The following is a 16,317-nucleotide window of genomic DNA, read 5'->3' as shown; positions in this document are numbered from 1 at the left end:
CTCTCTCCTCTCCTCTGGCGTCCACGCGAGCTCTCCTCCTCTCCTCTCCGTCCCTCGTTCACCGTGCGTAACCACTGCGCCCGTACGATACCTGGAGACACGGAACAAAAAGCGGAGCCGTGGCGTGGCGTTTAGTTTTGGCGTGAAAAGTTGTGAAAATTGGAAATGTGAGAAGAAGCGAGGACACGAGAAGTGGGCTGTGAGGAGGCGCGAGCTGTGGAATTCCGCCTCGTGAAAATTCCTCGTGTGCTGCTGCTGTTTTCTGCCCCTCTCCTCTTGTTTTTTCGCGTGAAGACATGATCACGAGCAGCACGATATATGGTACGTGGGATTTTGAATTTGCGTTTTTCTTTATTGTGCTTGATTTTGTTTTGTTGGAGTTGTTTTGTTGATAAATGCTTTTGAATCCACGCACGGGTTACGCGTGTTGTGATGGGTTTTGTGCGTGCACGTGCAGCTCCCAAAGTTTATTATGATTTACAAATTAACAACGGAGACAAATTTTACAGTTTTTACGCTTGGACAAATTACAAAAACAATTAATTTAACACAAATTTGCCATGTTTGCAAATCACTCAGAATGGCACAGTGCGTATTAGTGGAAGATATATATATATTTATGTATAAGCTTATATATTTTCTTTTTCACAATGCTTGACTGGTGCAATTTAAAAGCCAATAGTTATAAACAGCAGCTCTATTTGTTAAGTTGCATAAAGTCACAATGTGGCCCAAAGCCTTGATTTTACATGCAAATCAATACAATATGTAAATAATGATTTCATATTTTTCCAACACAAAACAAAAGATGTGCATCCATGCTCTGATTTCTGCTTATACTGAATAATATTATAACTTAAAACACACAATTTGGCACTAATGTTACACACTGGCACAGCTGAAATTCCAGTGTTTCATGTTATTAATCTTACTTATAGAATTTTTGAGTTTATGTACGATTTGGTTTCTAATACTAGACAGAAACATAGACATTTAACTGTCCTGTTATTATAAGCAGTTTGGAGTTATTGCAGTACTTAACCACAACCCTGGTTTTATGGTCAGTGCTAAAGATGATGTTAAAATGTACTTATAGTCCTGGTTTAAGTGCAGTTATGTTCATATTACTGTAAAAAGTACTCTCAAGATCCAACTTTTTTTAGCACACAATTTGGGTTAAAAGTCGCTCAAACAGGAAATAAGTAGTTCTGTCTTTGCCTGTTAATGCATCTTAAGAGTTTAAACATCACTGATCACATTTCGACTTGAATTTCAATCTTCTTTTTTTTTTTATGTGTGGCAGTTGACCGGGATGTGGCGTTAAACAATGTAATAACAGTAGAAACACAAAAGGCGAAGTCCCTCTCCCCTATTCCCCATATAATTTAATGTGTAGTAAAAGACTCTAAATTGCATGAATAGTTTGGAAATTAATGTTAATATTTCATTTGGTGAGAAAATCCAGGAAACATGTTCACAACAGCTGAACATTTGCAATTATGGGTGACTCAAAACGTGAGGTATTTTCAAGTGTAATGTGCGTTCTCTCGTTCAGTTTGCATATTTATAATTACTTTCATTCATAAATAAATGTAGAACTATAATGAGTATTAGTACCACATTTTCACTGATGCAAACGTGAGCTGAAGTCTGGAATAGTAAAATATTTCTGGACTTACTGTATAGGATTGTGTTTGTTTATCAAGAACTGTGTTAAGAAAGGTTTAAGTATTCTATGTGTACTATATATTGGAGTTCCTTTTAAAGTAATTGGAATATGAAGTAACTGTGCACATTCATTTTATTGTTTAAAGTGTCACATTGGATTGAAATTTAAAAGCAATCCATGCACATTGTAAATAAGATGTAATTTTACGTTATGCATTCATGTACAAAGTGAGTAGTGTAAAGCGTTTCTTCATAAAATTTGCAACAAAATCTCGTTTTTTATATGATTACGAGTTTTTTCTTGCGCTAATCTTTCAAAAAAAAAAATCCCAAATAGTTTACAGTTTTGTCAGCATTTAGCTTTTTTTTTTGCTGAAACAATACCACTTTTGCATGTTTGCTTTGAGAGGAAATGAAGCATCATCGTTTTGGCAGCACAAGTGTGTTTTCACTAAAAATGAAATCAAAAAAATCCCAGGCATGCTCATTAGATATCGTGGGAGGGAGGTTACATTCGTACATTAATGCATTAGTATTTGAAATGCTGGTATTTTCATTTGGAGATGCGCTCAGTTTGAAAGGACTTTTTTTTATATTTAATGTTGGCATATATGACATAGAAAAATACTGAGGCGTAAATCGATTTCATTTCAGATAGTGAGATTTAACTTTCGTAATAGCATATAAAAGAAAAAAGCAATATTTGATGAGTTATATTGTAAACTTTGTGCAAAAAAAAATAAAAAATGTATTACCAAATATTCTTGCAAAGATAAAATTCTGACAGATGTTTATTTTGGAAGCCAGATGCCCATTATAAGAAGAACATATAGAAAAATACTAACTTGTATAAATAGATTTGGGGCAATTGTTCTAGGTTTAAGTAATCACACTGTACAAGAGGTTTTCTTTATATATGGTAAAGTATTGTGTAATAAAGGCATAGAATTATCAAAAATAATTATACAAATTTGGTAACTTTAGTTGTTTTACATTCACAGAAAATTGAAAACTGGATAAAATATGACATACAAAATAATGCCATAGTTATATATATATATATTATCATTTTGTACATATGCAGTACTATAAGATCTTATATGTAGCTTTATTGAATACCCCTAAGAATATATTTTTTCAGTCTTTTTTCAATCGCTTCAATTTTTTATTTGACCAAACTTACTGTTTTGTCATATCGATGCATGACAAATATATGCAGTTAACGTAATGCTAAATAATGTTATCGTTATGTATGTTTTAGCGTTTATCTGGCTCATGCTAATTAACCTGTGTCATTTGAGGTGAGATAGGTGCTTGTGTGTGTGTGAGTGTGTGTGTGTGTGTGTGCGTGCGTGTGTGTGTGGAGAAGAGAGAGGGGGGACACAGAGCGAGGGATAGAGAGAGAGAGAGAGAAAGACACAAAGAGAGAGATGGAGGGTAGTAGGGGGGTAGGTGCTCCTGACTCCTCCAGAGGTTAAGGTGGTCCCTGTTTAACCCCGCGCAGCCCTGTTCACACTTGTCCTGGTTTGGTCTCGGTTTAGGGCCGACTGTAGACCCGGTTTAGTTTTGTTCCAGCGTTTAGTCCCAGTTCAGACGTCTAAAGACAAGCAAGAGAGGTTGTAAAACAGTAAAGTCATCAAACGATATTACTAAAACCATGAATTATTATTATTTTGCATAAAGTTTTAAGCCCGAGTCTCAGTAGTTCATATCAAAAAGCATGAGTGAATGACTAATGTGGAAAAATGTCTAAATGTGTCTCGAATGTTTCATCATTTCGGAGTACTTTTAAATGTGTGAATCGTGTACGTGACTGTCTCATATTAAGGCAAAAGGAAAGAAGATCAGATTATTCCTTTCAAAATATGGCGTTGGTAAAGACTGTTTACATAAAATCAATATATGATCCCATTTTAGGCTACTCTGATCAATTGGTCTGGTCACAATACTAAAATTTCAATCGCAATTTTGATACTAAGGAATAAATTCAAGTCGCAATACTCTTTATTTAGACGATACACAGGAAAAAATTAAGTGTACGTTCAACACTTGAAGAGTTATTTTCACCCCTGCTCGAGTGAACATATGGTCCTGTTCCCTAGAGTGTTACGTTTACTCTTGAGACGGGGTTAATTTTTCAGAGTTAGTCCAACACTGGAGTTTGACACTGTGTAATATTAACTCTGAATCAACACTTTAGAGAGTTAATCTACACAGCACCGAACTCTAGTACAATGTAATACACAGCTCTAATTATAGTTAATCCCACTCCACGCTTGTTTTAAAAAGCAGTTTGATTTTTAAATGACCAAACATGCACTTTCGATTTGTACCGATTTATAAAAAAACAACAACTTTGATTTAAAACATGCAAACGTGTGCTTTATATTTAGTACACATGTAATAGTAATAGGGTCACAGGGCTCCAACAAGGGCGCTGCTTAGATATTTTTTGCAGAGTTTAGATTGTGTATCACTGTTTTGTTTTTTTTTACTCTTGAGAATTGACTCTGTAGAATGTCATTTTCAACATTATATCGTAGTACTTTCTTTTATAATACCACGTGGGCTTATATCTGTGTACTCCCTCAGTCGTCCAGGTAGGTCCATGTCTATGTGTCTTATACATATATTTTTCTGATACAGCTGAAGATCATTCTAAATGTATTCAGGAAAAGTTAATTTCTGTCCTGTGAATGTGACTTTTTGTTTTGATACTAGTTGTAGTATTGATTAGTATTTGATTTTCGATACTTTGGACAAGCCTGTGACATCAAACTTCTTGTGTTTATTCATTTGCTAGTCTTAAAATGACTAAAATATGTATTATGAGGGTAAATGGCTCGCCTCCCCACAGCTCGGACCTGTAAATTGCTCTTATAATGTGGTTTCCCTTAATGACAACAATTACTTCTGTCTGTACACACACCCTTGGGACTTTATGGGCCTTTGTCGATGCAATATTTGTTACTCCCTCCTCCTCTTCGTCTGCATCTGATCTGTGAGGAATACAGTGGGTTGTCTATTTTGTAAACACTAACAGCCAGTTCTTGCGGACAGATATTATTACTAAACGATTTGGAAAAAAATATCTAAAAATGGCTGTTTTTCAGGCAAACAGTGATTAGATTTGATTTATGTTTTAATAAAGGGGTTGTGTTCAAAGTTCGCATTTTAAACACGTCCAGAAGAATTGACAAAAATGATGAAATATGAACCGGAAAAGTGATACAAGAATCACATTTCAGAGCATGTTTGTACAGAGATAAACTACAGGGTTAGCAGGGTTTTTTTTTTACGCAGAATAAGACCATATGTGTTCTTGTTTGTGAAGGGAATTATGCTACTTCCAAAACTGCGATTTCCTTTGTATATACACATAGATAAGCGCTCTTCCTGATTCTTTTTATACACTGATACCGATCCAATTTTGTCATGTGTAACGATGATTTTTCGTGTTTGTTTTTTTTTCCTAAATGCCTCCAATCTCTGTATTCTTAGTTTTTCCCCAGATATTTCTTAGACCAGTGTGTTTACAATATGTAGACTCATTTATGTTTTACAAAATCATCATAGTTACAGCAATTTAGACAATATTTTATTATAAAATGTAAAATGAATTGGTGAACTTTTGTGCGTCTTGCTATGGATTTTAAAATAAAGACATTGGTATTGGATGGTTTAGAAAAATATGTTTTAAAATGTATAACGAGACCCAATCAGTTTTGTTTTTTTAAAGTTAGACATGGAAATTAACTGCAGTTTTTATAATGAGCTTATTCTGAATTTTCAAATTGCAGTTTCGACTCGTTTGCGTCGCATTTTCCAGCCCTTGTGAGCGACAGGTTTGGTTGGACTGTTTTGAGACGAAGGACCGTGAATCCTTGACCCCCCTACCCCCCACCCCTTCCTCCTCCACCTCCTCCTCCTCCTCCTCCGCCAGCCTTCCCTCTCCCCCGCCGCTTCCCCCTCCCTCCCTTCCTCCCTCCCTCCGTCTCATTTAGACACTGTCTGCTCACATGTTTTTTTTCTCCCTCTGAGTGACAGCATATGGCACAGAGGAGAGGATCGGTGTGTGTGTGAGTGTGTGCGCGTGTGTTGCTTGGTTTTGCACGTCTTTTCTGTGATTTCTGTAAAAAGGAGAAACATTTTATCTTGTATTTATTAGTTCATCTATAATTCTAAATCCTTCAAATTTCAAAACCCCTTGACGTAAAGGTGCTATAACAGATTTTTACTGTGTTAAAAACCTTAAAAACAGAACTCACTTCATTCACACAGCATTCTAATTATTCACAGTGATGAGTTTACAAGCGCTTGTCACAACTTCCAGAGAATAACATGCACAGATAGGACACGGTGGACTTATTTTGACCTCAAGAGCTGCTTATACAACACATCTGTACTGGTGCAAGACACATTTTGCTCAAATACATAGAGAAAAAAATCAGGTACACGTTAGAAAAGACTCACAAATATCTATAAAGACGTATACAGATTTACACTTATCAAAGCACGTCGCATCAGTGTATTATTATTTATGACAGAAGCTCACTAAGTATTAGCGATGAGCCGATATCTGATATTTGTTTTATTTACCTGTTGGGTATTTCATAGCATAATCGGAAAATCAACAGTATTATAAACGGAGCGCTTACAGTCAAAATGAGACCTCTGTGCGTTGTCTGCATCTAATTATACAACAATTTTGTCATCCGTGAACCAAGAAGTAAGGCTGATGCGCTGTTAGCATGCTAGTTGTTGTTAATAGTAGCGTGATAAATGCGTGGAAGATCATCACAGTGAATAATTAGGATGTTTGGAATGCGTAAAAAAAGCCGCAAACTGTTTAAAATGAGCTAGTTCTTGTTTTTAAAATGAGGATCAGGATCAGAAATGTTTTATTGTTTATTTTTGCTGTGACTGCCAAGTAACTTTGTATAGCCCACAAGCTATTCCAACTTAATCTCAAAACTTAAAAAAGTTAAACTAATAATAATAATAATAAATAGATAAATAAATAAAATACATTACCCAGTTGTACCCATATTATTAGAACGCCATCCGTCCCAATCCCACATAGCTTTACCTTTTAATGCATCAATGCTATATCCATCACTAGGCTGTCGCTAACATGCTAAATCTATTGAATATCATTAATATTTTACCAATATAATTCGTTTTTATGTCTTTTACACACTCTAAACTGCCCCAAACCCACTTTATATTATCTTCCACATACTTCAGCGTCCCTCCCATAAGCCTTGTTTTAGTCCTTTGTTTTCAGCCCATATATGTCACAGGCGTTATTTACATTTGTGCTTTTAAACCCCACATTTTCCACGTTGTATACAGCCATTTTTCCTGTGCACTTGTATAGGAGGACCAGGCAGCCAGCTACAGCCCTTTGGGGATTGTCTATTCTGGCCTATCCCCAGGTGGACTGCGGCAGGTTTAGTGCTAAGGTTTATAATGCGTACCTGCTGTATGAGATTCATGTGCACACGTACATGTGTAATTACGGTACAGAGCCAGAGAGGAAATAGCACAAGTCTGAAACATGGCCCTGTTACAATGTTTTACAATGTTTTAAATCAGGTATGTAATGCATGTTAATGTTGTTTGTGCATTTTGAATCGCAAGTTTGTAAAATTCGAATTAATTTGTTAATTCATTTAAAAAAATAAAATAAAATATTACATATATTGGCACTGCCATGTTTGTTTTGGTTCATTTAGGCTCTTCTCTTTGGCTCCGCCCATAGACTGTAAAGAAGTGGACTAAGTGAGTGTAACGTCACCCACAGCGTTCGGCTCCAGCTAAATGAAGCTCATCGAGGCTAGCAGTTATAGGGGTATCATAGCAACCAAAGAGCCAATCCGGAGCCAGGCCCTGGAGCTTAGCGACGCTGTCAGTCAACCAGTTGCTAATGGTAGTGGGAGCAACCACAGGGAAAGAAGGCACCTGATTTGTCTGTTATTAATGTTGATATCGTGTTTTATTGACAAAATAGCAAAATAAAAACACAATGATCACGTAGAGCGGGTTAATATGAATGTTTTAAGACCAAAATGAGGAGCCTGACAGCAGCAGTTACAGAGAGAGGGGCCACAGTTTTTCAATAGCAAGTGAATTGGAGCGAGAGTTGATAGAGTCAGAAGTGCGCCCTTGCTCACTTCCTTTGCAATGTGTCAGCTAGCAGGTTAGATATGTCCATTTATATGTGCAGTTTATGGCTCCACCCAAACCACAATGCTGCCCTGTGATTGGTCTAAATCACTGATGGTCCAGGCATTCGCAAAAGTGGGAGTCGAGACAGAAGGATTTTCAAGAGTTTGCTAACTTTTTGCTTTGCTATAAAGTGAGTGTCGTCACAACCAAGAAACATCAAATCCAGTGTAATTTACATGTTATCAGCCACAGTTCAATAATATATTACAAATGAAGTAACAAAGGACGCTAAAATGTCAACTTTGGGCAGAATTTCAGTCTATGTCATTCACCTTTCAACCCGTTCACATAAGTGCACTCTCTCCCCTGAACCCTCTTCCCTATCTCCACTGCAACAGCAGAACCAGCAGCCCCCACCCACTCTCCATCTCCTCCTTTTATCACCACCAGAGTCTAGCCCTTGTACCTCAAATCTTTTATGCAAACACATTCCTCATGTTAACACATCAGGCAAAACAGCAATGCCCATAACGTTTTATCTTGCGAATATAAACGTAACCACTTATCAGTACTTGTCTTAGTGTTTTGATATCTCCTTTATCCATAGAATTCACTGGGGATGTAGCGTACACACGCAGACTACAGCGCGTGACAGAAACCTCTTCATTAGCACAACTCAGATTATTTACCGCTCCTGTCTGCTGAATCCCCTCCTCCCCATGGGCCCAGTGCGTTTAACCAGCGCACAATGGCCTGATGGGAGATTCGCTGGACTCCTAACGTCTTTGTAAATCGCGGCTGAGGGGTAACCTTGGTTAGGAGAGGAGTGCAGTCTGTGTTCAAGGTGCTTTTGTCACGCGGAGTTGGAAAACTGAATTTATATGTTATATGGAGAGTGACTGTGGTGTGAGGAAATAGTGTTGTGTTATAAAGATGATCAGAGATAATTATACTGTAGTTATACAGTATTGATAAAGCAGACTGTTCTGTTGGTATGGTGACCTGCCCATTTCACAAAATTAACTTGTGACAGCATTTTTTGGCTTATAGAGATAGTGATTGTATTTATGTGCTCCAGTCAGCATATTCAGTGTTTTGATTATTTAACAGTGTATTCTTTAACAGATGTAAATGTACATTACATGCAGTACATGCAGTACATGCAGTACATGCAGTACATGCAGTACATGCAGCAGTTTAACAGTTTGTTCCATTTAAAACAGTGATATATTGCATTGTGCAGTATATTGATGATCACATTTTTGGCCATACTGTGATTGTGGTGAATTGAATCATAAGGAGAGGAATCACAGAGTCCCTTGTAATACAACATTTTGTCATTGAGAATATGTAAAGGATAGTTATAACTGAAGAGTGTCCAGACAGTGAAGCTGTGGTGTGCTCTCTGTGTGTAAAAGTTACAGAGATGTGTGTGATGAGTGTGCTCTGTGACTGTGTCTGGCATGGAGCCAGTGTCTATGGAGCAGCCTCATGAGCAGAACGAGGAAGAGGAGAGAGCAGAGAGGCTGTGTACCATTTCTATTCACTTGCCTCCTATACTCCTCTACTGTAATCCTAGATTCCCCAGCTGTCAATCAGGTCTATTGTTCTATTTGTCCTCTGCATTTGACCCATTCTTCATTTCCACGGGGGCAACTTGTAGGAGCAGATGAGTTCCTGGTGTAAACGCACCCAGACATGAGGAAAACATGCAAACTCCAAGCAGAAGTTATTGTACCTGGGACGACCTTGTGAAGCCAAAGCGAGCTAGCCACTCAACCATGTGCAGTCATGCCACCTTATCTTGACCTGCACATGATTAAAAATTTGACTGGATGTTCCTTTTATTTTCATCTTTGTATGTTTAACTTTGAAAAATACTGTTGGATTTTGAAAAGAACAGCTTTTATTTATTATCATTTTTTCACTGTGTAGTCAACCTGCATGATCTTTACCTCGTCTCTTCATCTTAAACACTACTCATTTAACCTCTATAACAGTAGAAGTGCACTGGCCCATCCCTAACTAAAGCTCTCTAATCTTGTGACACCTCCTGTGTTCATTACCGGAGCTCACATGGGGGACTCCTGTTGACTTAACATGGGCCAAAATGAGCTGTTCCACTGGACCGCCCCTCACCGCCAAACCCAATTCCACTGTGCTTCCACTGTGCCCAGCCTCATTTAAGTCTTATTTTAGGATTGTAAATGACACTAGTTTGTATGGGCTGGCTCAGAGACGGTTTTGGCACATTACACAAGTTCACGTAGAGTTCAGGCATCTCCATTATCACATTTACAGAAACAATTGGAATGAGCAACAATGTCAGGTTTTAGTAAAGGTTATGCTTCTTTCATTTGCACATTTTTTGGATTGAGTTTTTTAAATAATTAGTTGTAATATTTAACACTTTACGAACCAGACGAGAATAGTTCTATGAAGCCAAAACATTCATCCAAGCACTTGTTTACTTTGGATATTTGAAGAGGGTGAGCAGTTGTCATGTTACTGAAAGGTTTGTAGTTCAAATCTGTTTCTGAGTGGTACTGTGACTGTGCCATTGAGCAAGACAGTTCCAGGACTAAACCTGTCTGTATATTACTATATTAGTATTAGTAGTATCTTGTTGTGAGGCTGAAGCACTAACCACTATTTCACCAGACTTCCGTGGTACATGATAAACATATTTATAACAAGCTTAGTTTTCCCAGTAAAAATGCATACAGCAACTCCAACCAACGCACTAGGAAGCTAACTGAATCCTTCTGTTGTGTTTTGAGAAAGATATACTCTATGTCCTTTGTCTCCACATTTCAACTATGTAAAGTGTTTATATTTTTAAGTTTGTAGGTTTAGATTTTGGGCTTATTTTATTAAGTTATCCGTGTTGTTAGAATTTTTAACTGGCTTGCCGGCCTGTCACGATCATAACTGTATTGACTTTTTCGAATTTTTGGGGGTTCAGTATTTGTCATGAGTACTTTTTCTTTGCACTACTAGGAAATGTTTGGTTATTTTTTGGCGATATGATCAGATTTGAGACGTTAAAAGTTGAATTAATAACTTGTATGACTCATTACAGATGCAAACTAACTACTAAAGTGTTTCATTCTGCTGTTTATTTACTGCAGCGCATGATTTTATTATTTTTTTTTACAATATTGTAGTTTTAGAATAGTTTTTGTGGTTTAAATCTGCTCTTGGGCTTTTGTGTCAGCGGCATAAATTTGTTTCAGTGTTATTGTTTACTGTCAAAACTTCAAAATTTGTTATCATGACAGGCCTACTGGCTTCATGACAAAAAACAGAATGAAACAAAACAAAAAAACAGGCTTTAAAACCAACAGTGCATCAAAATGTACTCAGAACACAAGCATAGTCTGAGTGTACGCACTACTGCCGTAATATGTGAATGTGAACAGGCCTAACTGAGTACTAACAATTTACCAGTATGGATGAAGTACTCAATTTGGTCTCTTAAGTAAAAGTACAGATACAGAGGTGAAAACTTGCTCAGGTAAAAGTAAAGCAGAAACTTAAGCAGAAGTATTTAAGTCCCTGTTTAAAAAAAGTATTTCACACAAGCATTGTTAGAAGAAAGTGTTAAATGTAGTGATATAGATTAAAAATTATACATATTTTGCTCAACAATTGCAATACCAGTCAGTTTTTTATTTTTTCCTATGTATTTGTGTATTTATTTTTGCTTTCTGAAAAGCTTTAGTCAGGATTTTACCTAAAATAACTAAAAATAACCCTTCAAATCATACGAAAAGTACTTTTTACTTTTCAGTCCAGTTCAAAAATGTAGTAGAGTAGAAAGTACAAATACCTGCTCTCAAATGTAGTGAAGTAAAAGTAAAAAGTACAGCTATCTAAAAATCCTACTTAAGTACAGCACTTTACCATTTTTACTTTGCACTGCGCTTATACCGTTGCCTTGTCCATCCCTGAAGCAGGACTTTGCTCTTTCCTCTGCTGTCCTTTTGGCGTTTATCAGACCCCCATGTCCACTCACTCTCCTCTGGTTGCCCATATGCACCCGTGCTGTTTTCAGACGGTGTTTGCAAGCGCTGCCTCTCCCACATCTTTAAATGGATCCCTCGGGTGCTCTGCTGTTGTTTCCATTATTCATCTGAAAAAAACTCACAGCCGCGTAGAGTAGCGGAGGGGCCGGCCGAGACTGGAGGGGCCAGAAACATTTTGGCCAGAAGAATGGATGAAGACGGGAGTATGCAAAGTGCGGTCATATACCCCGGGAGCTTGTGATCGGAGGAGGCAGGAGGGGGCGGGCGGGGGGCTCCTGTCAGGTTCGTAGGACGAGTGGGGCACGAAATAGCAGAAAAATGCATAGTTTATATATTTAAATAGGGATGTTTTGTTGGTTATGGGCATGTGTGTCTAACGTCACCCATAGTGTTCAGCTCCGGTCAAATGAAGCTCATCGTGGCTAGCAGTTATAGTGGCGAATTTGGAGCTAAGTTTTGTATTTGGAAATCCAACCCTGAGTATCGTAGCAACCAAAGAGCCAATCAGGAACGAAAATGTTAAAGGTAATGCCCCCAAATCCATGCTCACATCCTATTTGGGACACGGCGTCTAGCAGGTTAGCTATGTCCATTTATTTATACAGTCTATGGTTATGGAGTTGATATTGGAGGGGTTTCCCAAGATATCGGTTCGGTATCGGCACAGATTTTTTTTGTATCCATGTGTCATGTGTCCCAGTTTGTCTCAGTGCATCTAATTTGTCTTTTGGAACAGATTCATGGGTGAAAATATGAACATTTGTACTGCATTTTACAAACGTTAGCATACATTTTGTAATTGGCTGTGGCTATTTAAAAGCTCAATATCGGTATTGGCAAATATTGGTTATTGGTCAAGACGGTAAGACAAATTTTGGATATGGGTATCAGTTAAAAAATCCATATTGGACCATCCCTATTTCAAAATCTGAACAATATTAAACATCATCCTTCCTCATTCATCAATTGTCTGAAGTTACATTGTCGTGTTTAATTTGTTTTTCAAATGCTGTTTTCCGTGCGTGTCAGTTTCCTGTTACGGGGCGCCATTTTGGGCAGTTTGGACCATTCAAATCATTCAAATCATTGAAGATTTTTGTGTGTAGAAAAACTGCCAATGCTGTCAGTTGAGGGCACAAAGACAGACTAGTGCACTCAGGAGTGAAGAAGTTTACATAATTTGAGCTTTTATTTGGCCTGGACGTAGAAGAGAAATGGGCGAAAGGTTGTTCCATATCATATTTATGTTGTGTATTTTTGTCTGTTTGCTTAAAAGTGTTGGTATAATTGTGCATCTGGTGTTGAAAACCTATCCATGGGGTTCAGAATGATGAAAAATGAGAACCGTTTCCATAGCGATTCACAACTTTTAAAACCAGGGGTGGAAGAAATACTCAATTTTGATACTTAAGTAAAAGTACAAATACAGGAGCAAAAAAAACCCCAAAAACTCAAGTAAAACTAAATGTATCACATGAAAAAAAATCAAGTAAAAGTATTAAAGTACTTGTTTAAAAATGCACTTAAAGTAAAGGTATTTCCTGCATATTTTGAGGTCTTATATAAGGCTTTAAAAGTTGTGATTTTGATACAGATTTGCGCTAAATTTTGTTCAATAGAAACAATTGAATCAGTCAGTTTTTCTAGCTGTTTTTATTTGTATATTTTTGCTCAAACTATGAATGTGTTAATAATAAACCCCTCAAACTTTTCTGCAGGTTTCAAACAGTAACAAAAATGTACTGGAATATAAAGTACAGATACACGCCCTCAAATGTAAAAGTAAAAATATCCACATTAGAACTTATGTACTTAAGTAAACGACAGATACCCCTTTTTTTTTTTTTTTTAGTACTACGTTTACTTTGTTTCGTTCCACCACTGCTTAAAATAAAACTATTCTATCATTTAAACTGCAAAATATCACAGTTAAATGTTTAGTAAACCAAAGTAACACCCAGACTACAGGGGAAGGACATAATACAATGAGTTTTTATATTTCTCTGCTAAACCTAGACTTTGCATTTTTTCGACACAAAACAAAGCCAAAATGGATGTATACAGAGCGTCTCTTATGCAAAGCTCCACATGCCTTGGGAGTTTGGGATAAGACATGTCACTCTGTCAGCTGGGCCTATAACGCCGCTCCCTAGAGGCACCTGAGGGAGACCCGGCGAGCGCTCCACGTCCCCACCCATACACCCCCCACCCCGCTCACCCTCCTCCTCTCGATGACAACGCGCTCCGCAGAGGACGGTGTCAGGGCTTGTATGTAGCGCAGTGACAGATGAGTGCAGACATGTGGCCTACAGACACTGCCAGCCTCTGCTACAGTCCCACTACTGCGAACACTGTATCAGAAAGAGCAGCGTATGGAAATGCTGATCAAAATAACATTATGACAGGAGCAGTCCGTGTGTGGTTAAAAGAAAATGACTCAAACGAGGGCCAGATCATAAGCAATCAATAATCAAAATCTCAAAAACAAAGAGGGTGCAAGTGTTGTTACTCTGTGGACACATTAGACACGATTTTGGGGGGAATCTGGCATTACAGTAGAGCCAATTTCACAGGCAAAAAACGACCAAATTACTGAAATCATTACAATTTATGGAATCAGTCACAAAATTCAAAGCTCCTCAGACGTAATGTAAATCTGTCAAATGAAAAACTTAATGTTTTGCTAACTGATTTGACAACGTTATGCACATAGGCTGAATATAGAAGTGGCCTAAGGGAGTGTGACGTCACCCACAGCGTTCAGATCCAGTCAAATGAAGCTCATCGAGGATTGTGGTTATAGCAAGGAATTTGGAGCCGAGTTCCATATTTGGAATTCTGACCGCGAGTATCATAGCAACCAAAGAACAAATCTAGAGCGAAGCTGTTGCACCGCTGGCTTAGCAGAGGGGGGAGCTTAGCAACGCTGTCAATCAAACCTGTTGCTAACGCTAGTGGGAGCGACCTCAGGGAAAGAAGGCGCCTGATTTGTCTGTTATTAATGTTCATATCTTGATTTATGGAAACAGCGAAATAAAAACACCAGGATCATGTAGAGCGGGTAAATATGAACAGTTAAAGACCAAAATGACGAGTCTGACAGCAGCATTTACGGAGAGAGGGGCGACGGTAATAATCACTTCCTATTTAGAACAAAGAGGCTATCTGGTTAGATATGTCCATTTATAGATACACTCTATAATCATGCTGTATTAATCATGTTTTACAAATTAAAAAAAAAATCTAAAAATGTATTGATGTGGAAAATAAGTAAATGCTATACTTCCCTGGTTTTTACATGATATTTTTAGTTTTACATGAGTTTTTATTGCTCCAGTATCTGCACTTTTACTTACAAAATTGAGTGGTTAAAACACAAAATGATTATCAAATTACGTTGAACATGACTTTTACCGTCTTAAAAACATGAAAAACAGAGCTAGTTCATTTTAAACAGTTTGCAGCATTTCAAAGTTATTCCTCACTTACTTCATGTGTTCCGACCATCCTAATTAAATAATATCATTTAAAATAATAATAATAATAATATTCCCTGCAATGAGTTAATAAGCACTTTTAATTTTAAAGTATATTGTGCATCTTTACTCTCCCGTATCCTCTTTCATTTCAGTAGAATTGCACATCCAAACACCACTGCACACACTGACAACAACTCTAAGGCTCGTATGAAACACATGCAAATGATCTGGCATGAGGAGACAGCGCCGGTGCAGTGTAGAGGTCCACTTTCTCTCTTTTTTTAAGGTTTCAAGTTGTAGAACACTCCAGGCAGTGTTTGGGGTCATTTGGGTTACTGTGTCACTCCCGACGGCCTCACCTCGCCCCTCCGCAAATAGAACTGCAGCGTCACCCAGCCAGGAGGAGTGCGAGCGATAGAGGAGAGAGAGAGAGCACCCAAGGGCCCTGCACATGTGGATTCTGCTCCGGCGTTTGACCTACAAGAGATGTTATTTCATGCATACACGAACAAAATCTTTAGCAATGCAACGCAAAGTGGGCTGTTGATGTGTCTTATACTGGCTGTTAGATTCATGGGAGGAGAGTGTAGCCGGAGGCATGTGTGTGTTTAAGTGTATGCATACAACCTGCAACAGAGGAACTGTTCAACTGTGCAAGAGCAGTTTGTGCGCTGAAATAGGGCCAGCAGGCAAAATGGCTGATTTCGTTTTTTGTGTGTGTGTGTGTGTGTGTCTTGACAGCAAAACAATACAAAAGCACACAATGTAAAGAGGACATATTATGGTTTATTACAGATTCTCTTAAATACTCAACTTCAACTAACGCAACTTCAAATAATGTCAAAAATCAATATCATTTTAAGAATAGTTTTAAAACTCCAAAAGTTGTATTATTATTATCAGTATTATTATTATTATCGTTACTATTATTATTGTTATTATTATTATTATATGTTTTTATTTTATTTTGC

The 16,317-nt window shown here is 37.6% G+C and overlaps 1 protein-coding gene across 1 annotated transcript in view; it reads left to right on the top strand.

Annotated features, from left to right (window-relative positions):
• The first annotated feature begins 238 nt into the window (after nucleotides 1-238).
• Nucleotides 239-16,317, top strand: part of fign (fidgetin) — a 34,292-nt gene continuing 18,213 nt past the window's right edge. The window contains exon 1 of the mRNA XM_033987335.2: nucleotides 239-321. Within this exon, the coding sequence (XP_033843226.1) occupies nucleotides 297-321 (25 nt within the window). The 5' untranslated portion in view covers nucleotides 239-296. The remainder of the gene's footprint in view (nucleotides 322-16,317) is intronic.

Source organism: Periophthalmus magnuspinnatus, chromosome 21, assembly GCF_009829125.3.
Source record: "Periophthalmus magnuspinnatus isolate fPerMag1 chromosome 21, fPerMag1.2.pri, whole genome shotgun sequence".
Classification (NCBI taxonomy): Eukaryota; Metazoa; Chordata; class Actinopteri; order Gobiiformes; family Gobiidae; genus Periophthalmus; species Periophthalmus magnuspinnatus.
The sequence above is the reverse complement of the archived record's forward strand: the minus strand, read 5'-3'. Positions and strand labels throughout refer to the sequence as shown.